The 27,271-nt window shown below is 51.6% G+C and overlaps 14 protein-coding genes across 14 annotated transcripts; 8 read left to right on the top strand and 6 right to left on the bottom strand.

The window, feature by feature from the left end:
* Window positions 1-472: 472 nt before the first annotated feature.
* Window positions 473-2,031, top strand: hapX (bZIP transcription factor HapX; the record flags this gene model as incomplete). The annotated part of the gene is made up of 2 exons (XM_057149598.1): window positions 473-1,580; window positions 1,640-2,031. The coding sequence occupies 2 exons, from the start codon at window positions 473-475 to the stop codon at window positions 2,029-2,031; spliced, it is 1,500 nt and encodes a 499-aa protein (XP_057013252.1).
* A 998-nt stretch (window positions 2,032-3,029) lies between these two features.
* N7473_003657 (mitofusin complex protein UGO1) lies at window positions 3,030-4,607 on the bottom strand (the record flags this gene model as incomplete). Its single annotated transcript, XM_057149597.1, has 2 exons — window positions 3,030-4,184; window positions 4,242-4,607. The coding sequence occupies 2 exons, from the start codon at window positions 4,605-4,607 to the stop codon at window positions 3,030-3,032; spliced, it is 1,521 nt and encodes a 506-aa protein (XP_057013251.1).
* A 267-nt stretch (window positions 4,608-4,874) lies between these two features.
* On the top strand, window positions 4,875-5,609 carry N7473_003656 (ferredoxin family 2Fe-2S iron-sulfur cluster binding protein; the record flags this gene model as incomplete). Its single annotated transcript, XM_057149596.1, has 3 exons — window positions 4,875-5,146; window positions 5,203-5,309; window positions 5,368-5,609. The coding sequence occupies 3 exons, from the start codon at window positions 4,875-4,877 to the stop codon at window positions 5,607-5,609; spliced, it is 621 nt and encodes a 206-aa protein (XP_057013250.1).
* A 288-nt stretch (window positions 5,610-5,897) lies between these two features.
* Window positions 5,898-6,785, bottom strand: N7473_003655 (rRNA-processing protein RRP15; the record flags this gene model as incomplete). The annotated part of the gene is made up of 1 exon (XM_057149595.1): window positions 5,898-6,785. The coding sequence occupies one exon, from the start codon at window positions 6,783-6,785 to the stop codon at window positions 5,898-5,900; it is 888 nt and encodes a 295-aa protein (XP_057013249.1).
* A 170-nt stretch (window positions 6,786-6,955) lies between these two features.
* Window positions 6,956-8,683, top strand: N7473_003654 (RNA-binding signal recognition particle subunit SRP54; the record flags this gene model as incomplete). The annotated part of the gene is made up of 2 exons (XM_057149594.1): window positions 6,956-7,100; window positions 7,160-8,683. Exons 1-2 carry the CDS (start codon window positions 7,023-7,025, stop codon window positions 8,681-8,683), a joined length of 1,602 nt encoding a protein of 533 aa, XP_057013248.1. The 5' UTR covers window positions 6,956-7,022.
* A 327-nt stretch (window positions 8,684-9,010) lies between these two features.
* On the bottom strand, window positions 9,011-11,185 carry N7473_003653 (alkaline phosphatase family protein; the record flags this gene model as incomplete). The annotated part of the gene is made up of 3 exons (XM_057149593.1): window positions 11,030-11,185; window positions 10,865-10,979; window positions 9,011-10,806 (listed from the first exon to the last, which is right to left on the bottom strand). The coding sequence occupies exons 1-3, from the start codon at window positions 11,105-11,107 to the stop codon at window positions 9,011-9,013; spliced, it is 1,989 nt and encodes a 662-aa protein (XP_057013247.1). The 5' UTR covers window positions 11,108-11,185.
* Window positions 11,186-11,469: 284 nt separating this feature from the next.
* On the bottom strand, window positions 11,470-12,441 carry N7473_003652 (putative class III chitinase; the record flags this gene model as incomplete). Its single annotated transcript, XM_057149592.1, has 1 exon — window positions 11,470-12,441. The coding sequence occupies one exon, from the start codon at window positions 12,439-12,441 to the stop codon at window positions 11,470-11,472; it is 972 nt and encodes a 323-aa protein (XP_057013246.1).
* Window positions 12,442-13,586: 1,145 nt separating this feature from the next.
* Window positions 13,587-14,037, top strand: N7473_003651 (KGG domain-containing protein; the record flags this gene model as incomplete). Its single annotated transcript, XM_057149591.1, has 2 exons — window positions 13,587-13,808; window positions 13,882-14,037. The coding sequence occupies 2 exons, from the start codon at window positions 13,587-13,589 to the stop codon at window positions 14,035-14,037; spliced, it is 378 nt and encodes a 125-aa protein (XP_057013245.1).
* A 377-nt stretch (window positions 14,038-14,414) lies between these two features.
* On the top strand, window positions 14,415-17,015 carry N7473_003650 (putative spindle pole body associated protein SnaD; the record flags this gene model as incomplete). Its single annotated transcript, XM_057149590.1, has 1 exon — window positions 14,415-17,015. One exon carries the CDS (start codon window positions 14,415-14,417, stop codon window positions 17,013-17,015), a length of 2,601 nt encoding a protein of 866 aa, XP_057013244.1.
* A 390-nt stretch (window positions 17,016-17,405) lies between these two features.
* Window positions 17,406-19,282, bottom strand: N7473_003649 (uncharacterized protein; the record flags this gene model as incomplete). Its single annotated transcript, XM_057149589.1, has 3 exons — window positions 17,406-18,861; window positions 18,919-19,196; window positions 19,250-19,282. The coding sequence occupies 3 exons, from the start codon at window positions 19,280-19,282 to the stop codon at window positions 17,406-17,408; spliced, it is 1,767 nt and encodes a 588-aa protein (XP_057013243.1).
* A 3,190-nt stretch (window positions 19,283-22,472) lies between these two features.
* Window positions 22,473-22,989, bottom strand: N7473_003648 (uncharacterized protein; the record flags this gene model as incomplete). Its single annotated transcript, XM_057149588.1, has 2 exons — window positions 22,473-22,761; window positions 22,817-22,989. 2 exons carry the CDS (start codon window positions 22,987-22,989, stop codon window positions 22,473-22,475), a joined length of 462 nt encoding a protein of 153 aa, XP_057013242.1.
* Window positions 22,990-23,988: 999 nt separating this feature from the next.
* N7473_003647 (uncharacterized protein) lies at window positions 23,989-24,716 on the top strand (the record flags this gene model as incomplete). Its single annotated transcript, XM_057149587.1, has 2 exons — window positions 23,989-24,436; window positions 24,469-24,716. 2 exons carry the CDS (start codon window positions 23,989-23,991, stop codon window positions 24,714-24,716), a joined length of 696 nt encoding a protein of 231 aa, XP_057013241.1.
* A 368-nt stretch (window positions 24,717-25,084) lies between these two features.
* N7473_003646 (uncharacterized protein) lies at window positions 25,085-25,363 on the top strand (the record flags this gene model as incomplete). The annotated part of the gene is made up of 1 exon (XM_057149586.1): window positions 25,085-25,363. One exon carries the CDS (start codon window positions 25,085-25,087, stop codon window positions 25,361-25,363), a length of 279 nt encoding a protein of 92 aa, XP_057013240.1.
* A 240-nt stretch (window positions 25,364-25,603) lies between these two features.
* On the top strand, window positions 25,604-26,545 carry N7473_003645 (uncharacterized protein; the record flags this gene model as incomplete). Its single annotated transcript, XM_057149585.1, has 2 exons — window positions 25,604-26,356; window positions 26,423-26,545. The coding sequence occupies 2 exons, from the start codon at window positions 25,604-25,606 to the stop codon at window positions 26,543-26,545; spliced, it is 876 nt and encodes a 291-aa protein (XP_057013239.1).
* Between the last annotated feature and the right edge of the window lie 726 nt (window positions 26,546-27,271).

The following is a 27,271-nucleotide window of genomic DNA, read 5'->3' as shown; positions in this document are numbered from 1 at the left end:
ATAACCACCAGAACCAATGAATCCCATGTTAATAGATCCACAGTTGAGAAGGTGAGTGGTTTTGGACCACCGACTGGCGCATCCGAAACCGGCATCATGTGAGGGCAATCTAATCTGATCATCGCCCTTTTCTTCTCCCCTTCCCACTTTTGGCCCTAAACCCTCCGTCTTTTTTCCCTTGCTATCTGATCTTGATCTTTTCATCTTCACTCCCTTCCTTCCTCTCATCCCATTCCCTTCCTCCCCAAGTATCTCACCTCACCTTCCCTCGTGGTGTGCGTTCCCATTCCAAGCCCCTCGCTTATCGGCTCGTATGAGCCCACATCCGCTCTTCCGACCGAGACTGACGACCGTGCGTATTTCCCGAGGCCGCCCGACCTCGTCCTCGCCTCAACGTTCCCAGTCTTCCTCGACGCTCCTCTATGTTCCTGCTGACCCCCATCCCAGTTGCTGAAGTGATTTCAGCATCATAATGGCCACGACAGGCGTGTCCATCACGCCTGCACAGGCTATCGTCGCCGTCCCGCCACTGGCTATGGCCCCCGCCTTGGCCGCCCGGCCGTCCGTAGCTCCCTCACCAGGCCCTGGGACCCCCGGCTCTATCACCTCCAAGGAATGGGTTATTCCACCTCGTCCCAAGCCTGGTCGCAAGCCTGCGACAGACACACCACCCACAAAGCGCAAGGCTCAAAACCGTGCCGCCCAGCGAGCCTTCCGAGAGCGACGGGCCGCCCGAGTCCAGGAGCTCGAGGAGCAGATTAAAGAGATCGAGGATGGCCATGAGGTCCGCATTGCCGCCTTTACCGAGCAGATCAGCAACCTCTCGAGAGAGGTGGAACAGGCCCGGGAGGAGGTGAACTGGTGGCGCGACCGATGCCATTCCCTGGAGAAGGAAGTTTCGATCGAACGAAGTGCCAAGGAGGCTCTAGTCAAGGAATTCCGGTCGTCCGTGTCTGCCTCGACCATTCACCAAAAGCCCTCTATGCCCGACTCGGTGCCGCTTCCACCGCGCAATCGTCCTTCCACCCGAAGCTCCCGCATGGAAGGTGTGGTCGCAACTAGCGCCGACCAGAACAAGGAAGATGATAACGTGCCTTTGGGATGCAACAGCTGCACTTCCACGCACTGCCAGTGTATCGAAGATGCCTTTGGAATGCCCATCGATACCCACGAGTCCTCTCGTGCTAGACATCCCCCTCATGGTGTGGGCAGCCCCGTCCGTGAGATGTCAGAGCCGCAGATCAAGCCCGACCCGGAGGAGATGGAGATTGATTTTACATCTCGATTTGCCGCCGTTCCTGTGCAGGCCAGTTCCAACAACACTAGCAATGTCTCTTCGCCGCCCGTGGATCCCTGCGGTTTTTGCCAGGACGGCACACCCTGCATCTGCGCCGAGATGGCCGCCCAGGAGCAGCAGCAACAGCAGCAGCGTGGCCGGCGCAGTTCTTTCGAGAACAACCGCCTGGCACCCATCCAGTCTATCTCTCAATTTACCCCTCCACCTTCCGACGGTGATGTCCGCTCGGAAGTAGTTCTCCCGCCGATCAGCCAAGCGACCAACCCCTGCGCCAATGGCCCCGGTACCTGCGCCCAATGTCTTGCTGATCCTCGGAGCACCCTTTTTGCAAGACGCTGGCAGCCTCCCGGTCATCGAGCGGAACTCCCGCGGGAGGAGGATGCTGCGGCGGCAAGGGAACCGACGGGGGATGCTGCATGTCGCGAAGTGCCCCCACCTCCTCGACCGCGCGTGACAACCCCTCCATGCCTCCGCAATCTACCGCACCCAAGCCCTCTACGCCCAGTGCACTCACCCTGAGCTGTGCCGACGCCTTTACAACACTATCTCGCCACCCGAACTTTTCCCGGGCCAGCGACGAGATCTCAACATGGCTGCCGAAGCTGCACACCCTCCCCAACCCTCAGGAATTGGCACTAGCCGAGGCCCGTGGCAGCCGTCCTGCTATGGAGGTTGAAGCAGCCAGCGTCATGGGTGTGCTGCGCTACTTTGATCGGCGCTTCGCTGATAAATAAAATATTTCCTACTTTACGACTCTTCCCCGATGTTGTCCCCCGTCATGATATCTGCATCGGGTCTCCTTTTTCCTTTCTATCTGCCTCGCGGCCAACCTTGATACCCACCCCCCCGATTGCTTCATGTACCACCACACGGTCTCAATCTTTGTTTTTTTTTTTTTTTTTTTCATGGGAGTGCGACCCTGTTTCTACGCGGGGGTTGCACGGTTACACCATCACTGCACTTGGGAACTTGGGGAGCCCGCCAATTTACATCGTTGGCCACACCCTCCGACCTCCCAACGCTCACCATCTCCTCTTCCCAAACGCACGCCATTAACTTTTCTTATGTTTTCTGTGAACCTCTGGCGCCTTCCTGTTGGACCGACGTCATAGAGACCCTCCCTGACCGATATGAACATGGTCTATGGTTGGATAGCGGCTTTTTTTGCCCACTTTCATGTTTCGATTTGACTCCACTCTTCTAGACGGATTGGATTGTAGCGGCGTTCTGGCCTTGTTTGATTTATTGTCATGTATACACTGTGTTATTGATGAATGAAATGATTTACCCTCGGTGGAATTTGAAGCTGTAACGTGTAGATCTGATTTCCGGAGACCTTCACCTAACTAAACCTTCAATATCAGTATTTTGTATAGAATTTAGGATAGTATAGGCACAACGGACGCCGACTTCTAGAAATAACTCGACTTTATGGAATTACTCCATGTTTCAGGATACTATGTAAAAGAAGAGGTTTTGTACATGTCGCGAGTAATCACAGACGCCAATCGCCTGCCCCTGGATCCATTCCCTAGGGTATACGTGAAGAACAGAGGGAGAAGGGGAGAGTCAAGTAGAAAGAAAGAAAAATCAACCTCGTAACATAACACCCGCACCAATCTATTTCCCGGGGCTGCTAATCATCAAGAAGCTGGTATAGTTTATTATCGGATTATCCAAGGTGAGAGTGTCATACCACCACCAGGATGGATGCGGATATGAGACTTGCTGCTTAGAAGCGCCCGCCGCTGGACCGGCCGTGTCCACCGAGCATGGTCGCTTCTTCCTCGCCGGCACCAGCAAATCCGCCGAGGATGTTGGCTCCCCAAATACCAGCGATACCCCACATGCCAATGCGCCAGCCGCGGTACAGACCCTGAATACCCTGGCCTTGCTGGCGCTTCGAGACTTGCTGCTTGGTGGTAGGTCGGCCGACGGCAAGACGGGCACGTTCGGCGTCGGAGGGGACAGAGCTAACACCCTCCTCGTGGACAATGTGCCACATGGTACCCACGACACCGCGATAGGTCCGTGGTGTAGGAACGATAGTTTCTACATCTGAAGCATCGATAGATGCAGCGGAGATACTGCCGCCATAGGATTTCTGGCGCAGACTGAGGGAAGTGTAGGTAGCGATTTGGGCGCGCCGAAGGACGGTCTCGAGGGGGAAGCGCACGGCGAGTTCAAGACCGGAGCTGAGGAAGCTAAAGAGATTCCACATGGAGGGGTTGAGGAGGGGGTCGATTGACAGGTAGGATCGGAGGAAGAGTGGGGCTGATGTCGTGATAAAGTTGGGCAAGCTGGAGTGGAGAATGGTGATTGGGACGAGATGTTGTGGGATGGTGCAGTTGGGGGTGGGGAGCTGGCGGATGGCGCGGATGAGGGAGCGTGGGCCGTGGGTTGCAGGCGTGAGCATTAAGAAGGTGCGCGCTGTATCGATCGGCGAGAGGATGATCGCGGAGAGGGATGATGAAATGAAGGAGAGGATGAGTGTAGCCATCGGGGAGGGTGCCGTCAAAATATCAGCTGCCATGGATGAGACAATGTCCTCCTCTGGAAGGCCCACGATAGCAGACAAAAGGCTGCGGATAAAAGTGTTGAGAGTTGGAAGTAGTAGCGAGTAGATAAATGTCGCATTGGATGCCTTCCAAGGGGAGCTTGGTCCGCTGGTCGACCAAAGTTGGGAGAGGACATCCATCAAGGAGTTGGGATTGCGGAGAGCGAGCGCATGTTTGGACGGTGCTGGTGCCGTCTCCGGGCGAATGTAGCCACTGCGGTCGGTGATGTGATGATGCCGACCCCTTCGGGTTCGTGGTGTTGTCGGCGTGGGTGTGGCCGGCGCTGCCGATGTGAAGTAAATGCTCTCATCGCCCGATGATTCCGAGTCCTACAAATGAACCCATCAGCCTTGCTCCCATTTCCAAAAACAAGCAAACGATAATACCGAGTCATACGAGCTTCCTTCAGCTCCCGGAGTTGCCTTCCGTTCCTCCTGTTCCTCTATCGGATCTGGCACGACATACACCTGCAGGATGGTTTTGGCGACATCGAAAGGCTGCGCTGTGAGGACCTTGCTATACCGCACGAGCGCTCTGTTCAGGGCGTCTTTGACCCAATCTGACAGCGACGGCGAAGAGTCCAGATAATCGGCATAATCGATATCCCGGATGAGGTCGCGCGCCGAGCTCCCAAACACTTGGGCTGATGAGGACGACGTCACCTCGGTAGTGACATTTGTGGCGGTGGGCGATAAGCCCGACTGAGGGATATAGTATGGCCGCAAAGGATTGATCCCTTCACGAGTGGCCATGGTGGAATGACGAGAAGAGGAGTGGTGTTTGGATTCGGGGATAAAAAAAAAAAGAGTCGAGGTTCGGAGAATCAAGAGTTGGACAAGCCCGACAGTCCGACCTGCCGCCTTTAGCTTTGTCAGTCCGTTTTTTTTCGTTGCCGGCCATTGGACGATCGCCCTGCCCGCTCTGTTCCTCGCCCCGGATCATTCCCGACTTTCGTGTCTGAATACACTTACTTCCTTTCCTCCCTCTTCTCTACTTTGTTCAAGAACACACTATACACAATGGCCCTCTGGCGAGAAGTTGGCCTGCAATTGCGCCGTGCTGTGCCCAAGGCCAGCGCCGGCGACGTGTGTCTTGCTCGCCCGCGGAGGTACATCAGTTATTCCACAGCGCCGTGGAGAACCGGAGGGGCTGTGAAATCGAGTCAGTGGAATGCTGGAGCAAAGAATAGCCTCCGGACGGTGCCGCAGGGGTGGAAGGAGACACGGCGATGCTTCTCCGCGACGGCGCAAGCTGCCCACGGTCATATCACGCCGCCGAAGCCCGGCGAGGAGTGAGTCAACACATTGCGGACTTGAGGTAGTCTGGCTTTACTAACCGTGAGAACAGGATCAATGTGACATTCATTGACAAGGACGGCACCAAGGTTGAATTGCAGGTGGCCGAGGGGGATAACCTTTTGGACATTGCGCAAGCCAATGACCTTGAGATGGAGGGTATGTCAAGGATTGTGTGAATTGCGGTCAACTAGTGACTAACTTACTCTTTTGATAGGTGCCTGCGGCGGCTCTTGTGCCTGTTCCACATGCCATGTGATTGTCGAAGACCCGGACATGTTCGACAAGATGGAGGAGCCTTCGGATGACGAGAACGATATGCTGGATCTTGCCTTTGGTCTGACGGAGACATCGCGATTGGGCTGCCAGGTGATCATGACCAAGGAAATGGATGGCCTGGTTGTGCGCCTGCCCTCTATGACCCGAAACCTCCAGGCGAGTGACTTTGAGTCGAAATGAGTGGGAGATTAATCAAAACTGGGGAGTCATGTCTATGGAGTAGATATCCATGAACGGGAGCAAAGATGAGAACACTTCAGTCCCGAGGGACCTTGTATTATTTTGCATTAAATTTGGGCGAGCAGACCTGCAAGATACCGAATGAAACATCTCCTGTACCATTTGTATAAGAACATTCCATAACACTGATTTACAGGTGAATCGAAAAACAACAGAAAAGATAAAAACAGTAAGGTGAAATCTCCCAACGCCGGAAACATGCCATGGGTAGTAATCATAGATCCCTTTTTAAGCCTCCTCAATATTCAAAGGCTTTCCCTTCTTGCCATTGATCAGCTCCAAGAAGCCCTGCTTACTGACCTCATTGACAGCCTTCTCCCGCTCTCCCATACCAACAGTTCCCTTCTTGCGCTCGTCTCTGGCAGCCTCTTCACCCCGAACCTGAGCAGCACGAACAGCATTGAACAGCTTGACAACACCACGTTGCGCAGTCTTGCGCAGGCGCTTCTCCTCCTCTCCAACTTGTCCGGTCAGACCTCTCTCAATACCCATCACATCACGAACACGGCCGCGGTCCAATTCCTCCTTCTTCTCGGCGCGCATCTTAGCACGAGCTTGCTTGTCGAGTTTCTCATTATCCCATTCACTGCTTGTTTGCGCAGCATATCTGCTTCGGGAAAGGACGGGGTCGGCGCGGGCAGAGGCTGGGAGCTTGGTGGACAGAATTTTGGAGATGGACGTAGAGAAAGCAGTGGGATCGTTGCGCTTGGCGATAGGACGGCGCTTGCCGCCTGTAGTAGATTGCTCATCATCGGAAAGATCATCGTTTTCTTCAGAGCCAGAGGCATCGAGGTCTTCCTCATCAGCTTCGTCGTCCTCCCCATCGTTGTCGTGGTCGTCGGAATCTTTTGCGTCGGCGGCAGGTTTTTGCTTGGGTGCAGGTGTCGCCTTGGTGGTCTTCTTGGGAACACGGGGAACAACAGGGATACTGTTCACTGAAACACCTCCCTCCTCATCTGAATCGCCGAGATTGACAGGCTTGAAAGTGCCATCATCGTCCTGCTCGTCCTCGGAGCCGCTGTGATACTCGCGCTGCCTGCGGAACTTCTTGGGCCGACTGGTCTTGCCCTGCATTCCATCCTGGACCTTGCGCTTCTTTGAATATGACCCAACCATTGTGAAAGGAATTTAAATTTGAAAGTCGGGGGGTATCAACTGCAAGTTGGAGCAGGTTCATCTTCAAGCGGTTCAACTTTTTTTTAGGGCGGTGAGACCCTCCCGCTCTCCGATTGGGACTCCGCATTGCCTCCTTGGCCTTTCGGCTGTCGCCCCTCCACTTGTGCTGTCTTCCGTTTGGGTATCCCCATGGTTGCTGTCAATTAACTCTCCTACAGTCTCCTTCAACCATCCATCATGGTTCTTCAGGATCTTGGGCGGCGTATCAACTCCGCCGTCAATGACCTAACGAGGTCTAACAGCCTCGATGAGAAGGTGCGCATTACTCTTGCCTCAGTGTGGGCCTCAACGACTGTGTATGCTAACCCGGCCAGGCATTCGATGACATGCTTAAAGAGATCTGTGCTGCCCTCCTCTCCGCCGATGTCAACGTCCGTCTCGTCCAGACCCTTCGCAAGTCCATCAAAACTAGCGTCAACTTCTCCTCCCTCCCCGCCGCTGTCAACAAGAAACGTCTGATCCAGAAGACCGTCTTCGATGAGCTGGTGGCATTGGTCGACCCTCATGCGCAGCCCTTCCGCCCCAAGAAGGGTCGCCCCAATGTGATCATGTTCGTTGGCCTTCAAGGTGCGGGTAAGACCACTACCTGTACCAAGTTGGCTCGTCACTACCAGACTCGTGGATTCAAGACGGCGCTGGTCTGCGCGGATACCTTCCGTGCTGGTGCCTTTGACCAGCTGAAGCAGAATGCGACCAAGGCCAAGATTCCATACTACGGTAGCTTGACCCAGACCGATCCCGCCATCGTGGCAGCCGAGGGTGTCGCCAAGTTCAAGAAGGAACGGTTCGATATTATTATCGTGGATACTAGTGGTCGTCACCGTCAGGAGGAGGAGCTCTTCACCGAGATGACCCAGATTCAGACTGCCGTCACCCCTGACCAGACCATTCTGGTTCTTGACGGTACTATCGGTCAGGCTGCCGAGTCCCAGTCGTCTGCTTTCAAGGCCACCGCCGACTTTGGTGCCATTATCATCACCAAGACCGACGGTAATGCCGCCGGTGGTGGTGCCATCTCCGCCGTTGCCGCTACACACACCCCTATCATCTTCCTCGGTACTGGTGAGCACATGATGGATCTTGAGCGATTTGAGCCTCGTGCATTCGTTCAGAAGCTTTTGGGCATGGGCGATGTTGCCAGTCTTGTCGAGCACGTACAGGCCATCACCAAGGATTCCAGTTCAGCAAAGGAGACCTACAAGCACATTGCCGAGGGTATCTACACCATTCGTGATTTCCGCGAGAACATTACGTCCATTATGAAGATGGGTCCTCTGTCCAAATTGTCGGGCATGATTCCCGGTCTTTCCAACCTGACCCAGGGCCTGGATGACGAGGACGGTTCTATGAAGCTCCGCCGCATGATCTACATTTTCGACAGTATGACTGCTGCCGAGTTGGACAGCGACGGCAAGACCTTCGTGGACCAGCCGAGCCGTATGGTTCGCATTGCCCACGGCAGTGGTACCACTGTTCGTGAGGTTGAAGACCTCCTGTCCCAGCACCGCATGATGGCCGGTATGGCCAAGCGGGTCGGTGGCCAGAAGAAGCAGATGCAGCGGGCGCAGAACATGCTGAAGGGTGGTAACAACCAACAGCAGCTCGCCGCCATGCAGAAGCGTATGGCTGCCATGGGCGGTGCCGGTGGAATGGGTGGCATGCCCGGTATGGGTGATATGGCCAAGATGATGCAGATGATGGGCGGCGGCCAAGGTGGTGGCGGTATGCCTGGACTTGGAGGTATGGACTTGCAAAGTATGATGAGCCAAATGGGCGGGTTGATGGGTGGAATGGGAGGCATGGGAGGTGGCGGTGGTGGGCGTGGACGCGGACGGTAGTTTGCAAAAGCCCCGTTGTGACTTGTCCCCCCTTTGTATTTCCCCATACCCATTGATGGTTCGTCGACTTTGCATCTGGCTGGCGTTTGGAATTTTGAAGATATCGTACATTCTCTGTGGCCTGGACATCATGACGACTGTCGATATGAATAGGTCTACTATGTTTTAAATCAATTTATATGCCCGATTGATGCCACTCCCATGGAGACTTGATTCCAATTTTGATTCCTCTGTGATTAATCTAAACGTACATACGACTGTCTTTGGCGGGATAAGTATTTGGTGGCTGAACCTGACCAAGACTCCCGTTGATCCCTGCACTTCTAATCAAGTATCTCTGTAGCGTCGAACATATGAAAAAGGCAAATAATAAGCCGCAGTGGCTTTATCAAGACAAGAACGAGCAAGCTCCTCCGTTCTACCGATGGCAGTCTTGAACGCAACGTCCCAGCTCTTCTTAACAAGCTTATCCTCCAGAACCCGTCCAGCTGGAAGATGAACCTTCTCGCCGAAGTCTCGAGGCGCACCGGAACTGGCATCTACCACCAGCGGAACACTAAGACGATACTTCCAAACAACCTCACCATCAACATACAACGAGTATGTAAAAATCGAGCTTCGCACCGGCACAGGTGCCTCGGCAGTGGGATCAACCTCATCAACACCCTCCGCGATATCAATATAACCAAACTTACTATTCCCATCCGGTGCATACTTCACCGAAACATCCTCATCATCGGTCTGATAATACGAGCGAACGGGGAGGTAAAACATGCTCAACGGACCAACGCTGAACTCATGCACGCCCAAGCCCGCCGTGTCAGACTGGAATTCGGACGGAGGAAGTCCAAGACCAGGATCTGGGAATCGCGTGGCGCCAAATTCGTGTCTGTCACCGCTTAGAAGAACGACTCGTACGCCAAGTTCGCGTTCCGCGCGCCACATTGCTTCGAAGACGGTTTGACGCTCGTTCAGGAAGCCGCCCCATGTATCTGCTGTGCCCACGTGCCAGTTTTTGGTGAACGGGACGCTGGAGCTAATTATCTTCCAGTGGACACCGTCCGGCTCTGGGGTGGATAGATATGCTAGTAGTGATTGGAGTTGGGCATAGCCGAGGATGGTAGAATTGGTCTGCGACGGCTCGGAGCGGTAGGTTCGGGTGTCAAGCATGAAGAATGAGGCCGGCCCGTTGATGAAGGAGAAGTACGTTACATCGTCGGGATGAGCGAACGCTTTTTCCGGGACGGGCGGGTTGGCGGCAACATGATAGTGTAGGAATGGATCTGCGGCTGCTGGGTAAGGCGCTGTCTTGTTACCCTGCGACCAGTCGTTTTCTATCTCGTGGTCGTCGAGAGTGTGGATCCAGGGGAGATCGATGGCAGGACCGTCCACGGAACTGGCAGTCCATGAAGGCGAGGAGTATATCCGTCTGTATTCGCTGCGATAGTGGTCCATGGAAGAGCCGAATCGGAAGGGTACGTCGATATAAACAAAGTCACCCAGGAACAACATGAAGGCTGGTCGCAGAAGCGCGGGTAGTTTTCCAAGAGCCTCGGTCATCTGCTCGATACCCGGGACCTTTAACGGGTGCGAGAGAAGGTTGTATGGGAAGTTTGGCTTTATGCAGCTTGATGTGACGAAGGATAGCCTGTTCGCTGCGGGAGATCCAGGCCGCGGCGCCGTTACAAAGCTACCTGATTTATTGCTGGATAGCGAATATCTGTATTCGGTTGAGGGCTTCAAGTTTCGCAGTGTTACAGTCGCTGTGAAATCAGTGCTGTTGTCCAATTTGTATACTGTGCCTTCTTGAGTCCACTTCTGGGAGGACTGTGAAGAAGCCTCTTGGTAGGAGACCACCACGGGCAATTGACTTTGATCTGGCTCGCGGAGGAGTAGGTTTGCCGTGGTTGGCGAGACATAACCAATCCGAGAAAATGAGACATCGGTGCTTGGGTAAAGAACCAGGCCTCGAATCAGAAAGTCGAGCGTTAGCACTGCCACCGCGATGTTGATCAAGACTGTTGTCCAGGTCAACAGCGGCGACCGCCTGGAAGGAAGGCCTGTCAACAGCGTCTTCAGTACGGAATCGCCGGATTGCTGAGTTCTTGAGCCTCGAGTGCTTTCTGGGTGGTATACATTAGATCATACCGAATGATGATATTCGCAAGATCAAGCACTTACTATTTTTGTTCTTCTTGCCGCGATTGCGAGAGGGCTGGTCATCCAGCGACACAAGGGATGTCAAATACACCGCCAGCGAGGTAAAGATAATGGGCACAAAATGATGACCAGGGATCTAGAGTCGTTAGAATTAAGAGTATTCATTGTGTTGATCACTATTCATACCCATCTGAGAAAAATGAAGCCAAACAGGCGAATGGCCGTCGAGCTGGTGGCTGCGGCAATGCGCGGCAGGGATGCCATCTTCACAGTCTTCACAGTTTACCCAGTGACCAAGTGAGGATTAAGGATCAGCTCACGGGAGGATGCAGGAGCATAAAGAAGATCTTCTTAAGGTTTGAGATCCTGGAATTTCGATTGACGAATGTCTGGAGCCAGTCATGTTTGTTTTGGCGGTGGTGATTGGTGTTTGCCATGGACGATGACGTTATTCGTAGCCTCGTCCTGCAGGCCACAACATTGCCTTTAAACACGACTCTATTGAGGATTTAACTTAAAATTCATCTTAATATGACATCTCATAACGCTTGTATGTAATTTCAAAATTAGACTACCATGTATAGATCCCCTCTCCATGGGTATATATCCCTCCTTCCATCTCCGCATCATAATCCACGTCCTTGGTTCATCATATCCTGCAGCAGATTGTTTAAACTATTGGCCATCGGGCCAGCCGCCAACACTTGACGAGCTGCAACCACTACGTCCTTCATTCCCATACTCAACGACATATCCGCTGCCCACTGCCATGGTTTCTCGTGCCCGCCTGGCATTGCATTGAAATACTCCCAGCCCATCACACCACCAAAGTTCGGGAACTGTTCGACCAAAGTCGCCAGAACGACACTGATCTTCTCTCGAGACACATACCCCTGTGATCCATTTCCAGGGTTCGTCAGTAGTCCATAGACCACACGCCGGGGAGACCAGCCCTGAGCCATGATGGCGGCATACATTCGCGGGTCTTCGGCTGGGCCCCAGCCATTATAGAATTGGGCGTTGTACCAGTCGATCTTTGAAGCGCGCGCCTGTTCCAGCTCTCGATAATCGAACCCGGACAAATTGCCGATTCCTAGCAATGCAGCTGCCACGGGAGCCAAGGTAACTATGAAGTTATCACCCATGTCACTCTTCAGCCTGTCGATCAACCGGATGATACCCTGAAGGGACATTTCCTCCTCAACATCGAGATCAAGTCCCTCGAGTCCATAGCGTCGTACAATAGCTAGTAGAGGGCCGTAATATTCTTCGAATTGCTCTAGGCTGCCATCGAGACGCTGGAAAGAACCCTGAGCGGCCCCTCCTAGCATTCCCATTATCTTCACCCCGCCTTCTTTCATGGGGGGCACCTCCGCCCAAAGCGGGTTGAATTTAGGGTTCTCAGGGGGGTCATCGTTGAGCGTGATGTTTCCCGGTCCCTCATTCAGATGGATAGCGGCAAGAATAACGTGCGTGATGCCGGTATTGTGCTCCAAAAGAGGGAGCATAGACACGTATGGCCCATCGCCGGGAATCAGTGTTTGATGGTAGCAGATCAGGCGACGTCGCTCCCGCGTGCCACCTGGAATCGGAGGCATATTGAAGTGATATTGATGTGGTTTGCTCACACCCCAGAGTGTGTTTGAATAGGGTCAGGTATGCTTGTCTGGTTGGGGAATTTGGTCAGAGACGGACCAGACGGTGGGCCCCCCCTGAGATACACTAAAGCGGGACTCGGAACAGGAGGCCGTGACGATCACCTAGGGGCAGTATAGTTGGCGACACTGCTTTCTCTCCAAGAACAGCACAAGTGGAAAGAGATGAAAAGATATTATGGGATATATTGGCCGCTATCTCCCCTCATGGAGCCTCATGGATGATTAACTTAGCGCCCCGCCGCATGGAACAGTGACTAAGCGGGAGGTGGATGCATGAAATGTACTTCGGAAGTACAATTGGGATTTTCGACCGTATATTCATGAAGTCAGTAGGAGTTTCGTTTCAATCAGTCCTGATTTATCAATATTATATCCCTCATAATCTCCGCCAAGTTAAGAGGGGCCTCACAAGCCCAGCAGCGGCAAATAATGTTGCAACGTTAATTCTGCCTACTACACGGGTGGAGATATGTTTGTCAACAAGGCCATGTACTTTTCAATCATGAATGATCACAGTGAGTGCATATTCCGTATTGATGAGTCTCTTATGTGCTTCAGGCGATCTTCAGCGACAGTGGGAAGCGTAGACGAAATCATCCGGGGAGAAGGACTCGACACCGAGTCTGATGGCAGCAGTCTAGCTTAGCTATATGGCCTTTTCATGTCTCGGTTGGCTTGGCCAAGGGGTCTGGCTGACTGGAGGCAATTAATCTCAATGACTTCAATCTTGAGACTCGGATTCAATTCCGGACGGAGGAAGCTTGGACGAAACCGTTCTCAAATGATTCGAAGTCGCCCCTCCAATTAGTGGAAATATGGGGGCTCATGAAAGTCAACCTTGAATAGAATAGTGATTTGCTGGAGCAAATGGGGCAAATCAGGGTCATTAACGTTGCTTATTGGAGTACCATTCCATACACTCGTTGTATTGTGAGCGAAGCGGCGACAAACGTCACTAAGTATAAGAACTCGGACTTTCGCACACGAAGAACCTTTTAAAGGTTTTTGATACTCGTTTCAACTTCTCCCTAACATCACCTTTTAACTTCTGAACACTGATTTCTTACTTGCCTCGTTTTTTAAAGATGTTATACCCTGTAATTCGTCTAGCGCCTCGTCTTCAGTCCAGACGGATAGCGGTCTGGCACCGCTGTGGCGTCGCCACTGCGACACCTAAGCACCCTAATCCAGGAAACTTTGCAAACCGACCACGAGAAGAGATGTCAGAGATCGGCCATCGTGGAGGTAAAAAGGGCGGCAAAGCTCGAGGTGTTGGCGGATTCCATGACATGGACCCGGAGAAGCAGGTATGATTGTACTCCTGGAGTAGCACCAAAGATCAGTGATTCGAGTGCATGTTTCCGCTAACCAAATCTATAGCATGAAATCGCGTCTAGAGGTGGTCGTGCCACTCGCAAAGCAGACAGAGAGCTGGCAGAAGCCGCGACACAGGCACAGAAGCGCGAAATTGGGCTAGGAAGACGTACGCATCAGCCTCCCGTGGTGCCGCCAACGTTTGAAGAATGGCAAACTTGAGTGAAAACCACGGACTGATGCAAGATATCAGAATGGATATATACAATTTGATGATCTCTAAAACAAATATGAAAATAGAAAGTACTGTAGAAAGAAAGGGAGTGATAATCCGCTAGTCCAGAAATGGCAGCAAGTAAACATCACGCCTCAGGCAGCCATAAATCATCGGCATCCGCAATCCATCCCGCGACTGTTCCGAGTTTCGAGTGTCACTACTGGCCATTGCTATTGTTATCCTGATATCTATTTTGAGAGTCCTTGATGGCATAAAGTGTGACTCAGCTGCCAGTATTGAGACCGACACCTGATCTCTCCTTTCCTCTTATCGCGCGCGCAGCGCCCCGATCGATCTTGTTTCAAGCTACGCGTCGGCGATCATGGCCAACACGGGCTACACGTCGCCGTTTCCGACTTCCCATGATACCATCGGGCAGTCTACTCTTGTAACTCCACTGTTTATGCCTTCTTCTCCGCCGCAACAACCTTCCAGTCCCGCGACAGAAGCACCGCAATCACCTCAATCTCCAAGATCTCCGCAGTCACCACGGTCACCACAATCTCCACCACGCCCCGAGAGCCCGGCCTCTGAGCACTTTGACCCTCATCATGACGATGACGATGGCGATGACGAAGCACATGTAAGCAATGAAGGATCGCATCACGAGGACCAGCTACAGGACTTGTCCCGCCCGTCAACCCCAGGAAGCCCAAGCAGTTTCGACTTAGATGCGCGCCTCGCCGATTATACTCTCGATTTCAGCGCGTTTCCGAGCAGCAAATTCCTGGATGGCAAGGATGGGCCACCACTCCCGGACCCGGAGAATGAAGAAGACAAGTTATCCGATGTGGGCGGGCCGGAAGACTTCACCGCAAATATGGAGAGATATCTGATGGGCGAGGGCATGTCGAGCGTCAGGAAAAGCCGGGTCAGTGAGCGCAGTGAGCTGCCAGGATCAGCGTCGCAATATAACTCCACGAGACCACAACAACCGGCCGTTGAAGAGGATGTAGAGTCGGGCGAAATCAGCGAGTTCGGGCCTCCAGTCGATATGTCAACACCGTCGCATCTCTTGCACAGAACTAGCGCACTTGCAAGGGATTCAACGCAGCTGGAAGATATCGAGGAGGATCCAAATGATGAGCTCTCCGCCATGGCATCCCCGTCCGAGCGCAAGATGTCGATGAACTCGGATGATGAGGCGGAAAATCTAGAACAGCGCTTGCAGCAGCGCATCGCTGAGCTGGAAGACGAAGTTCAGAACCGAGATGAGCAGTTGCACAAAAATCGCAAGCGCGTCCTCGAGGCTGTTTCGGCTGTAGAGCAAATCCGACACCTACAAGCCGAGCTACAGATCAAGAACGAGCAGTTGGACGAAATTACTGCCAGGAGCGGCGACGAAGCGAAGCTGCGTGAGCAAATAGAGGCCCTCCAGCGGCAAAACGATCAACGCGAGAAGCTACTGCAGCAATCAACAGTCAGTCAGCCGGACTTGGGCGCCGTCGAGCAACAACTTCGAGACATGCAGAAGCAGCTGCAAAGCAGGGATTCCCAGAGCTCGCTTGATGCTGAGCGCTTGGAAACGATTTCTCATCTGCGGCAGCAACTGCATCTCACCCAAGAACAACTTAAGAAGCGCGATGAAACCTTGGACGAAACCATGACCAAGCTGAAAGAAGTCACCCGAGCAAAGGAAGTCCAGCTCCACGAGAAGAATACTGAAATCGACAGGCTCAAGGGCGAGATTGATGACCACGCTCTGGAGAACGAGAGACTGGAGACTGAACTTGAGCGCGTCAATAGGGACTACGAGACGCTCGAAGACCGCCTGACTGCTCTGGAGATTAAGAGTGCACCACTTGAGGAGAGGAATCACTCCCTCGAGGCAGATCTCACCCGTGCCCAGTCACAGGTAGAGGCTCAAGAAAGTGCTCTGAAAGCCGTGGCAGCAGATCTGCCCATCGGTAGCCGAAGCACTTATAGCGAAATCCTTGATCTGATCAAAGATCTTGGTGGTGAGGAACCATCGCCAAGACCTGGCTCTCCACCCAAGGAGAAGTCCTTTGAAGAAAGCGATATGCAAATCGGTCAGGAGATCTCCAGGCTTCAGCAGGAGCTGCAAGAAGCCACCGCCGCTCAGAAGGCTGCAGATGCCGAGGCTGGCCGCCTCAGAGAACAGCTCTCAGAGACACAAAACCTGATCAAAACGATCGAAAAGGAGAACTCGCGCCTTACCACAAGAGTGGAAGAGCTGACATCCGACCTAAACAATACCCAACACGAGTTGACGCGTACACAAGAAGAGCACGCTGAGTGTCTCGAGACTATTGCTCGTCTCGAAGAAGAAGCCATCGACGAACCCCCAAGCCCACCACCTTCACCTCCTCAGACTCGCGGCGCCGACCATGTAGAAGTACGAGAGGCTGCCAAGACCGCAGAGCTAGAAGCCACCCACCAAGCTCAGATCCGAAGCCTGCAAACCGTGCACTCCACAGCAATCTCCACCCTCCGTTCCTCCCACGCCGAATCCATGCGGAAGATCCGCAATTCACTCACAACTGCCGAACAGCGTGAAGCAGAGATCCGCACTGAGCTGACAACTATCCGCGCCTCGATTGCAACCCAAGAATCCCAATTGCGAAAAACATTCAAGTCTGAAATCAGACGACTGGAGGCTGTTATCGCCGCCAAGGATGAGACCGCCGCAGCCGTGGACGAGCGCATCGCATTGTCTGTTGATAGACGAGAACGTGAATGGGAACGTCGTGTGGATTTACTGCTGAAAGAACGTGATCGTATGGCCAAGGCTCTTATGATGTATTGGGGAGAGAAGGAATTGGGCAAAGGTCCTGGTCCGTTGGCTGAGGGGAAGGAGAGACATCGGCGGGATGGTGATGATGCGGATGTTAAGCAGGGACAGGCGTACAAGTACAAGTATGCGCAGAAGCATCGATCTAGGACGGGAGAGAAGAAAGTATGAAGCATTTCCCTTGTAAGGATTGTTGCTTGTTTTAGCTTTGCATTATGGATGGCTGGGTGGATGGATCTATTGGTGTTGGTTTTTTTTTGGGCATTGCACTGGCTGCTTTGGTTAAGGCGTTTTCGTGTTGCGCTTGGTTCTAGCTAAATTGAGATCCGCTTGTCAACCTTCCGAAATTGATTGATTTTTGATCATGTCTTGTTCACGAAGTACTATTCATTTCAAGTATGGAAGCTAATCTAAGTCCATGTATCAAAACATGCCAGTCCACCTCTTCAAAGCATCCTCCATATCGTTCCCTTTCCCAACCGCAAATACAACTATAAGCTAAACGTAACTGAGAAACAAAATCAAGTCTGACCAGCAGACAATAAGTAACACTTGAGATCTTCAGTAAAAGCCAAGACTAGTTCGATTCGCACCGCGATAAGTCGTTTGATCGAGCACATTGCGCTTGGCCTCCGAAGCCACAGAACCGAACTTGTTATCGTCGATAGAGACCTGCGGAATCGAACTAGACTCCATGATACAGCTCAACGGACCATTGAAGCCACCATGTGTACTGCTGCGCGGCCGGCGGGTACTGGGATAGAGAATCTCAACATCACTGCGGCGTGGCAGGTTTGGCACCGAGCGGCTAGGATCAAAAACCTGTTGATTAGGCCAACGGGGTGGTTGTGGGTACCAATTTGCATGGTGCTGGCTCTGGGTATGTCGTGGCATATGAGGCTTGTCGAAGGAGTGAGAGCTACTGCGGACTGGATAATGGACAGCATATTTTTGGTGCTGGCGGGACGTTGCTCGGCGTGAGGGCTCGACATGTAATGGTGGCACGGCGGAGTTCTGGCGGCATGACGAGGAGTATTTTCGTGGAGGTGGAGGGATTGATGGTCCAGGAATGTAGTGAGGATGGTGTGGGTGGTGGATGGACATTGTTGGTTGAGCTAAGCTTGCGGTCTGGGATCGGCGAACTTTCCTGGGCTCTGCCGACATAACGACCTCTGGGGCATCGGCTGAGTTCATAGTCATTGTACGAGCGTGGCCATCTGGTTTAGCTTTTGTGGGTTGCGCTGTCTTGGGAGAAGTTTGAGTCGCGTTGGAAGCTGGCGAGCTTTGACTTTCGTTGGCTGGCGCATCTGCGGCAGTCGCTGCGAGGTTTTTGCTAGATGGGGATGGCGTAACGACTTGCTTCTCCACGTCTGATGCTGCGTTTGGATCGGCGAGGGCAAGAATTTGAGGATCGGATGACAATGGCAAGGAGAGCGGGAAGGACTTGGGAAGGAATCGTCTGAATGAGGATAACGACGACTTTCCTCTCTTGTGGTTTGTCGTGTACTGTGCTGGAATTTCTGGTACCTTCGGGACTGGGAAATCGGAAAGAAATGTTCGTGATTCGCAGGCAGTTTGCGATGTCATGACTGTAGAAGTACGTGATATCGGATAGAAGTCGCTCACGATTGTTTGGCCACCAGGGGAGAGGCGAGACAACGAGCCATCAGGTGATACCGTCGTTCCAGATGCAATTTCCCCGTATTCTGAGCCGGGATTTGTGTTGACTCGAAGCTGTGGACGCAGGCGAACGGGCGCAGGATGACGGATGCTGGGATGGCAGTTCACCTTATCGGCCAGGGGGTCAAAGAACCAAGGTTCTTCATTGGCTTTCCCGTCATGCTGGCGGCAAAGATTCAATATCTCGTTTTTGAGGGTTTCGTCGCTGTCCCAGCTATGGCCGGAGAAGACGCTGCCGTTGCGAAGGGCCTGGGAGCGCTTGTAAATTCCAATGATGGATACGTCGTATGGGCGATCACAAAGCTCTCGTGCGCAATACATAGTACAGACCGTGACCCTGGAGGAATACGCGTTAGATATGATTGAAAATGGCCTCCAATTATCATGGACTCACAATGAAACAACGGATACAATGACCGATGATCGATGGAACACACAGCTGGTACCGACTCTCCAGTAGCTGGCATCCGTTCCGGCCGGAAGACAAGCAACTTGCTGGGCGGCCACGATCAAACCCGTGACACTCGCGGCGAGCCACAGCATAAGATCCAGTCGGAGAAAGTAGGTACAGATATTGTGTAGGACAGTTTTCTGTTCTCCAAATCCCCCAATCTTGTTATACTGCCAGGCGACCAAGCTCTGGAGAGAGATCAGCGGGATGGTGAGAAAGGACTGTCAGAGAGGTTAGTATATGGTTCGAAATCGGCATCAGTATGAATACGTACAGCGACCATGCATAGGATCAAGCTTAGGGTCATCTTCGAATCAACTAGATGATTGCCGTACAAATAGAAGACAAGGACCAGTCCTACGATGGACTCGAGGATCAGACAATACAGCGAAATGAATATCACCAATTTGGTCCAAGTGCCTTCCTTTCGAGGCGTGGGAGAGAATCCAGTAGCCATGACCGCGTTGTTGAAGTGTGCGAGCTGCCCTGCAGCGTCGCGGACAAAGCCTGAAATTCAAAGGATATGAGCGTAAGAGCTGGAGGCACTCTCTAAGTGACTATCGTGTAAAGGGCGATGGAAGGATAACAACCGCCTGGCCAGACACAAACCAGTTGTAGAGTTATCAGCTTGTCGCGAGACAGTCATGTAGCAGCACGAGAATCGACAGAGACTAAAAGAAGGATTCAATTAAGCCAGCACAGCCAGGCTGGGAGCGCGTCGACGCGCCTGGGTGTGGAGGGGTGGAATGTGCCAACCGAGGAGTCCGGCATGGCAAGAATCCCAGCGGCGAACATGGCCTTTGCGAAGCCCACTGACTGGACTGACTGACTGGTACAAATTTCCTGTCTGCTGATCGGCTGGAATGTCACAATGGAGGAGCTCACAGGTCTGGCAGGGATGTGTTTGGTGGACGTTGATGCTATCCTCACCCCTGGAGCTGTGTCAGTCCATCGTTAGAACTTGTCAATCCTTGCAAATCGGTATTTCGGAGAATTTAAGGAATTGTATCCCGTGCGCTAAATTAGCTGGTAAATGAATCATTATCAGGATTGTCCTCGATGGAGCAGATGAAGGGCTGCTCAAAGAAGCGTAGTCGGGTGCCGACAGGGAGTGCATAGGAGACCCCTCGATGACGTGCGGTCATTTCACCCGCTCTCCTTCCCCAATGCTTTTTTTTTGACATCACCCCGTTCACCTACAGACTTCATTTTGCAATATACTGGATATCCAATTGAAATAGACGATATAATAGTATCATTGGAAACTTCACGTCTGGTTTTGCTGGGACGATGAAAAACTGTACTGGTGAGTTGTGTACGGATCTAAACAGAGTCACGTGACCTCGAGGGGATGCACCCTGTGAACAGCAAGGACGAAGTTGGAGCATCCAGGGACTAGGAGTCTTCATTTTTGACTGATACAATTTCAAATTAGGCTCCTCTAGACTGCATACCGTATATTGCTAGACGTGGTCACATTATCAGACGTGGGTGTGTTTAGAGATCAACTTTTTTCTGATCCCGATTTGGGTAGAAATTGGCATCAAAAAATATGGCCATTACCCTTTTGGATATGTAGCCGTCTTAGCGATAATTAATAGGCGGGCTTCTTTCTAACATGTCTTTCCAACCCTCTTTTGAACACCTCTTTCCGATTTTCCTTCTGACAGCTTTTTCTAACTAACTGTCTTTTGAACACCTTTTTCTAACCGTCTCCTAGCACCTTATGCTGAATGTCTTTTGAACATGTCTTTTGAACATGTCTTTTGAGCATGTCTTTCCAAATCCAACAATTTATCATCAGTGAATGTGGTGGGAAAGCAGCCGGGAGGCACGAAATGGGGATATCTATCTGACATAGGCTTACCTACGTAACTGATTTTAGAACGATACGACATTCTTATGGTCCCGGTGGAGTTTGTCAGGATGATATTCATCGGGGAGGCAGCTCAAAAAACGAAGGTATTGACAGAGAATTACTACAGGGGCCTGCAATGATAGGGCAGAGCATCGCCTTTCATTCTGACCACGAGAACACAGTTCATTTTGAACAAAGAGAAGAACTTAAGCTGGGTCTCAATACCGGTGGGCACCCTTTCAGTTCTGAAAATGCCACGGCACCGGAATTGACTGGAGAAGAAGATGTGCGAATTCCGCCTCCTCCAGCATAAGGTCTTTATGACTGGATAGCTGAAATTGGTCTCGAGAATCCTTCCAGTACTATTGCTTTAGTTTTAGGGAATTCATTCGTTATTAGCTACCAACAAACAAACTACATGTGTAATTGCCTCGTGTTATATGGAGACACGAGAGCCCACACATGAATATCTTTCCCGAGCTCTGTAATTAGAGACCGATCTCTATGAGTATCAACATGATGGGGTCCCTGGGAACGAATTGCAATTCCTGGACCGAGCAGCGCGGCGATCTCTTTTTTTGTCTGTCCATCACAACTGTGAATCCACAAATGGATCCTTGTTATGTGTTGGACGGCCTCCCCAAGCGGTTGCCATGGCGTTTGACGATGTTTGATATATCAGCCAAACAAAGATATAGGGCTTTAGATACAGCTACCCTATGTAGGAACGGTTTGTCTCCATACGCACACACACATACACACACAAACAATGTGTGTTATGGTCTATATTAGTTCCCATACTCTTCTTCCAACTTCCTCTTTCTCTCCCCTTCTTCCTCTCCTCTCCTCTCCTCTCCTTGTACATCCTCAATCTCAACAACCCCTCCCCCTCCCTCCACCTTTGACACTCTTCGCCCGATGAGAAGAGTGTCTACATACTATCGACTTCGTGCCGTTGCCGCCTTTTGGTTTGGATATCTCGTGCACACTACCCTAGCAACAGGTATCTCCTGGCTTGCTTGAAGCATTTTTTCACTTCCTATTTCCGCCTTCAAATTTATCTTTGCTGCCTTGTTTGCTGAGGAAATCTCCGACTGTTGCCTTGGAATATCCCCTCAGTTAGTGAGCTCACCTCTGTTAAACATAAAAAGGATCTTCCCCCCTTCCCACTTCTCTTCTGTTCTGCTTCTTCTTCCACCCTCTAACCCTCTCTTCTATTCACCCCTCGTCAACAACTTCATAAAGATATCCCGCTCTGGGACACTCTGTCTCAAACGATACAGACCGTGTCCTAGTGGCGAGATCGAGCTCTTTTTTCACTGTCTTCTCTTATCCTCAGACCTCTACCATCTCATATTCTCTCACACCCTCACACCCTCATACCCTCACACCCTCACACCCTTACACCCTCACACCCTCACACCCTCACACCCTCACACCCTCACACCCTCACACCCTCACACCCTCACACCCTCACACCCTCACACCCTCACACCCTCACACCCTCACACCCTCACACCCTCACACCCTCACACCCTCACACCCTCACACCCTCACACCCTCACACCCTCACACCCTCACACCCTCACACCCTCACACCCTCACACCCTCACACCCTCACACTATCTCTCCCAGTCTCCTAGTCTCCCAGTCTCCCACTTTGCCCTTGTTCACTGTGACTGATATCGTCTACTATGGCGGCTCGCGTAAACGCCGCGTGGGATTCTGATTGGAGATCGTCATCGACGTCGTTTTCGATCGTGGTCCCAATGTCCGGGGTAGCCGGCTTGGACGTGTGAAAGCTACAGTCATACTCACCCACGATGATATTCAGAGTGTCAACTAGAAGGAAGTCTGCTTCCTTCAAGACGAAGTAAGTCGTGTACCCCGCTTTCGTTTCAAGGAATATAGGATTGACCGATTTCTCCCTTTCACAGACTTATCCACTACGAGACGCCCTCTTTCACGAGCAAATCAACGAACCTGGCACGAAAGTCATCTATAACCAAGCTATGCTCGAATTGGATACCTGCTGATACTACCTTGAACGTCAGGAGCTCTTCGCCTTCCGGTTCAATTTCAAACATGACACCATTCGCAAAGGGACTCGGTTCTTTGGGCCTCTCGAATTTGGCAACCACGACGACTTCATGCATCGTCTGCGGGACGGTATCACCGATTCGCAGGGGTTAACCATTTTGCTACAAGGCAAGAAGGACAAAATCGAAACGGAATTTGCACGAATTCGCACTAAGCTTATGACTGACCCCGGGTATTTACCCGTATGGAATGTCATTTAGCTACAGTCCCAGACATCCGCTCTTCAGGCCTTTGGCAAACCGAGAACAGAACGTCTAATACCGTTGCAAGCAGTCATTTCCTGATTGGTTCAACTACGTCGAGGCAATTGCCTGCGTGCGAATAGCTGCGCGGAGGTATTCTCGGTATTCTCTTTATCGGGTTCCTCGTTAGTACCCCAGTCGCTGTCATTGTCATTGCCATGAACGTCATTGTCACAATCGAACCATTTTCGTCAGGAACATCAGGCCCAGTAAACACATACATACGCAGAATTCCACCCTTTCCGGGACGAAAGGCAGGGACGCCGTCGGGAAACTTGATCAGTCCCAAAAGCTCAGCGGGGCTCTGGGTTGCGGGCAGTTCGACGACGATGGTTTCGATTGTGACAATGACGTTCATGGTAATAACAATGACAGCGACTGGGGTACTGGCGAGGAACCCGATAAAGAGAATACCGAGAATACCCCCGCGTAGCTATTCGCACGCAGGCAATTGCCTCGACGTAGTTGAACCAATCAAGAAATGACTGCTTGCAACGGTATTAGACGTTCTGTTCTCGGTTTGCCAAAGGCCTGAAGAGCGGATGTCTGGGACTGTAGCTAAATGACATTCCATACGGGTAAATACCCGGGGTCAGTCATAAGCTTAGTGCGAATTCGTGCAAATTCCGTTTCGATTTTGTCCTTCTTGCCTTGTAGCAAAATGGTTAACCCCTGCGAATAAGTGACCGTAGATCCACCAGATGTTGGAAAGCCTGTCACTTACGCCCTACGGCTTTCATTCATGTCGGAGATCCACACCAGATTGGACCGATCGTCACTACCAGTCAACAGGAGAATCTATGGAGCTTGCAAATGAGAAATTCGCACCTGAATCGACTTGTCGCCAATGGAAATATCGTCGGTGAATTCGCTGAACAGTTCCGGTGTCATCCCGATATCGCTCGGGTGTCGTCTTTTGTCGTTGAGGAGACCCACGTCCTCAGTCACCAACCTCACAGGGACAACATTCGTGCTCGGTTTATCCGAAAGTGGAACAAGTGGTGTCTGAGCTGCGAAAGCAATGCAGTCGTGATTGATCTCCAACATACGTACGGCAATGTGGAGACGGGCTCGCAGTCCCAATCAAACCAGGCCTATGCGTCAGTTACAGCAGAACTGATCCGGTATCTCCTTGAATTCCGTCGACAGAAGATTGAGGAAATGGATATTGCTGTGATAGTCCCTTACGAAGCCCAACGGGCAAAAGTGGCCAACATACTTACCGTACTCCACGCTCAACATCCCGGTCTTCAGGTCGACGGTGTTCACGCTGGCACCATTGACAAGTTCCAGGGACAGCTGAGCAACCCGTTCGTGATGAAGCTTCTGTTGAGCATGCCGCCGGAGAACTGTCTCGCGACTCGGACAATGCGAACACTGACTGGCCGACTGAGCAACCCGTTCGTGAGGAAGCTTCTGTTGAGAATGCTCCGCAGGATCTCTCTCAGCAAACCATTCGCGACGAGCACACTGTCGAGGATGACCCTGCCGTTGAGAATGTTGCGCCGGAATCATCTCGCATCGGAAAGAACCTGGCATAAGTTTCGGACTTGAATCGGGTGGAACCTCTCTGATGAGACCCCTGATCGCCCATGTCGGATCATGTACCTAGTATGAAGTGAAACGGGAGTTCCTAAAACAGAAGGAACCCAAAGGAGGGAGAGAACAAGAAAATAGAAAAAAGAGAGGCTTTTTCAGAAGAACTTTCATTCATATTAACGTAGAACATAGGAAAGATGTCTGCTTTCGAATACCCTTAGATCTCTCTCTTCCTCTCTTTCCACCTCTCTTTCCACCTCTCTTTCCACATCTCCTTCCACATCTCCTTCCACATCTCCTTCCACATCGCAAAAGACTGGACCTGCCCTTCCTTCGATTGCTTCGTCACTTGCTCGTGGAGCCAGTGAATATGGAGAGCACTCCATCGTCGCGGAAAGGTGGGGTCTTCATCAAGGATCCAAACCGTGGGCGAAGACTTGCAGCTGCATTCCTCGAAAATGCTGCCCAGTTAGACAAGAACAATGAGGAAAAGTTCGAAAACCTTCAACTTCGCTCTGGGGCCCCAGGAACACTGAAGATGAGTTGTCACTTGGTCCTACTAGTCTGCCTTCTACTTTACAATCTGCCGTCTGTGCCCGGTTTGGGGATGTCGCGCGTTCACCTCTATACACTGGAGATGTATACTTAGCATACAAGGATGTGCAACTTGTTCTGCAGCGAGGATTCACGAATCCACCCACGGTACAAGACCTCGAAGCAACTTTTACTCTACGTTACACCAAAGGAAACAAGTAAGTAAAACTGCAACCTTATCTCGTCTCCCCTTAGGGCGGTCTGTTTTGACTAACGTTCACGAAAACTCCTGGGAAAATCCCCGAGATGGACACCGTTTCTGGTGAATCCCTTCGAGCCAATCACCGGGAACACCATGTGCGTGATCAAATGGCTCTTGATCATGGCAATGAGGACTGGTCAGACCCACGGAACCACAATTGAGGAGGTACTCAATGATACGAGTCGGCGAAATAACCTCACTGTCCAATGGAAGCATCCCAAACGTCCAGTACTGTGCTACTGGACCGGTCGCCGTACGACCACTCTCCCCGATGAACCTGTTCCTGCACAGATAACAAGATACTGGCTCAAAACGATGGCCGAGGCTGCTGGAGTTATTGGCCGAGTGACAACACACGCGATTCGAAGAGATGCACTTCGAGATGTTGCAATGCTTCCAGCTGACAAACTGAATGTTACCAACCGCGCAATCGTTGCGTCTGTTGCGGGTCGTAACAGCCGTTTATTTCTGAAATTTCTGAAAGGTGTTACCGATAGATACGCTGAAGAGATTGAAGCCTTGTTCTTCAATCTGCGTGCCGAGGCTGACAGAGAAGACAAACGTGCGCCTATATTCCTTCCATATCTTATTCCACAGAAGAAGAGATTCAAGACAAGTTCAATAAATCAGTATATGGAGGCGAACGAGATGGATCTGAATGATACAAACCAGCGTCAACGTGCCAAAAGAAGATTGAAACAGATCCGCGACGAGGAATTGTCCCTTGAAAGTTCCCGTCATCGGAAGGCGAGCAAGGAAGAGAACAATGATGCGGCTGAGGATTACGAACCGTCTAGCAGCGCCGAATCGGATGTGGATTATGGGGACGCCGCATTCGATGAAGGGGTAAGTCTGACATGACTTAAGCCTCGAAACTAAGTTACGTTCCGCTAATGTAACACATCAAAGCAGGAGGACATCAACGCAGATACCGGGCACGATGAGATCACAGATGCCGAGATCGACTCTATCCAGAATCTTATCTACGTGGACCGATCTCAATATAAGAAGTCGATCCGGAGGAAGACGAAATGAGTGAAAGCCTCACCGGTGCCTTCATTACTGCTCATGCTCCGCTTATGGCTCGGCTCCGACCTGATAAAACCGTAACCCCTGGCGATGTGCTGTTATCTTCTCCTAGTAGCTTCGTGGATTTCTTTGCGAAGATCAATGACATGAAGATCGGCACATACACCGAGGAATCAAGGGAGAAGGCAGTAAAGACCAATGGCCACAGTCGAGCAGAGCCAACCCCATTCGTGTTCCATTGCAAAAGGGGCAAATGCCAGTACCAGACCTTCACATACTCGCGGTTCAGATTTCATTCGCAAGTCTGCAAAGGTCTCAGCAAGACAGATCGACCGTTCGTCTGTGACATCTATGGGAATGACTTCCACGCCAAGGATGACCTCCGCAGACACAAGCAGATGATGCACTCAGATCAAGGCTACAAATGCCCTCACTGCCCTGTGAAGTTGAACACCCACTCGGAGTACAAGCGCCACTTTCGAGAAATATATGACCTGATCGAGACAGGACCACGCAATGGAGTGCTTGTCTATTTACTGCTGACTTATATATCGAGGCTGAGGCTAATTCGCACAATAAATTGTGCTTTCGCACGACACGCTATTCCATTTTCAAATGTGGTGGAGAACAGGTACACTGGAAGTGGACCCTTGATATTCAGATTGGAGAAATGGTTTTGCAATGTAATGGAAGATATATGCTTTAACTTTCCCGTTCATGAAAGAGCTTTCT

Source organism: Penicillium subrubescens, assembly GCF_028828155.1.
Source record: "Penicillium subrubescens strain IBT 31985 chromosome Unknown utg000002l_segment0_segment0, whole genome shotgun sequence".
Lineage (NCBI taxonomy): Eukaryota > Fungi > Ascomycota > Eurotiomycetes > Eurotiales > Aspergillaceae > Penicillium > Penicillium subrubescens.
The sequence above is the reverse complement of the archived record's forward strand: the minus strand, read 5'-3'. Positions and strand labels throughout refer to the sequence as shown.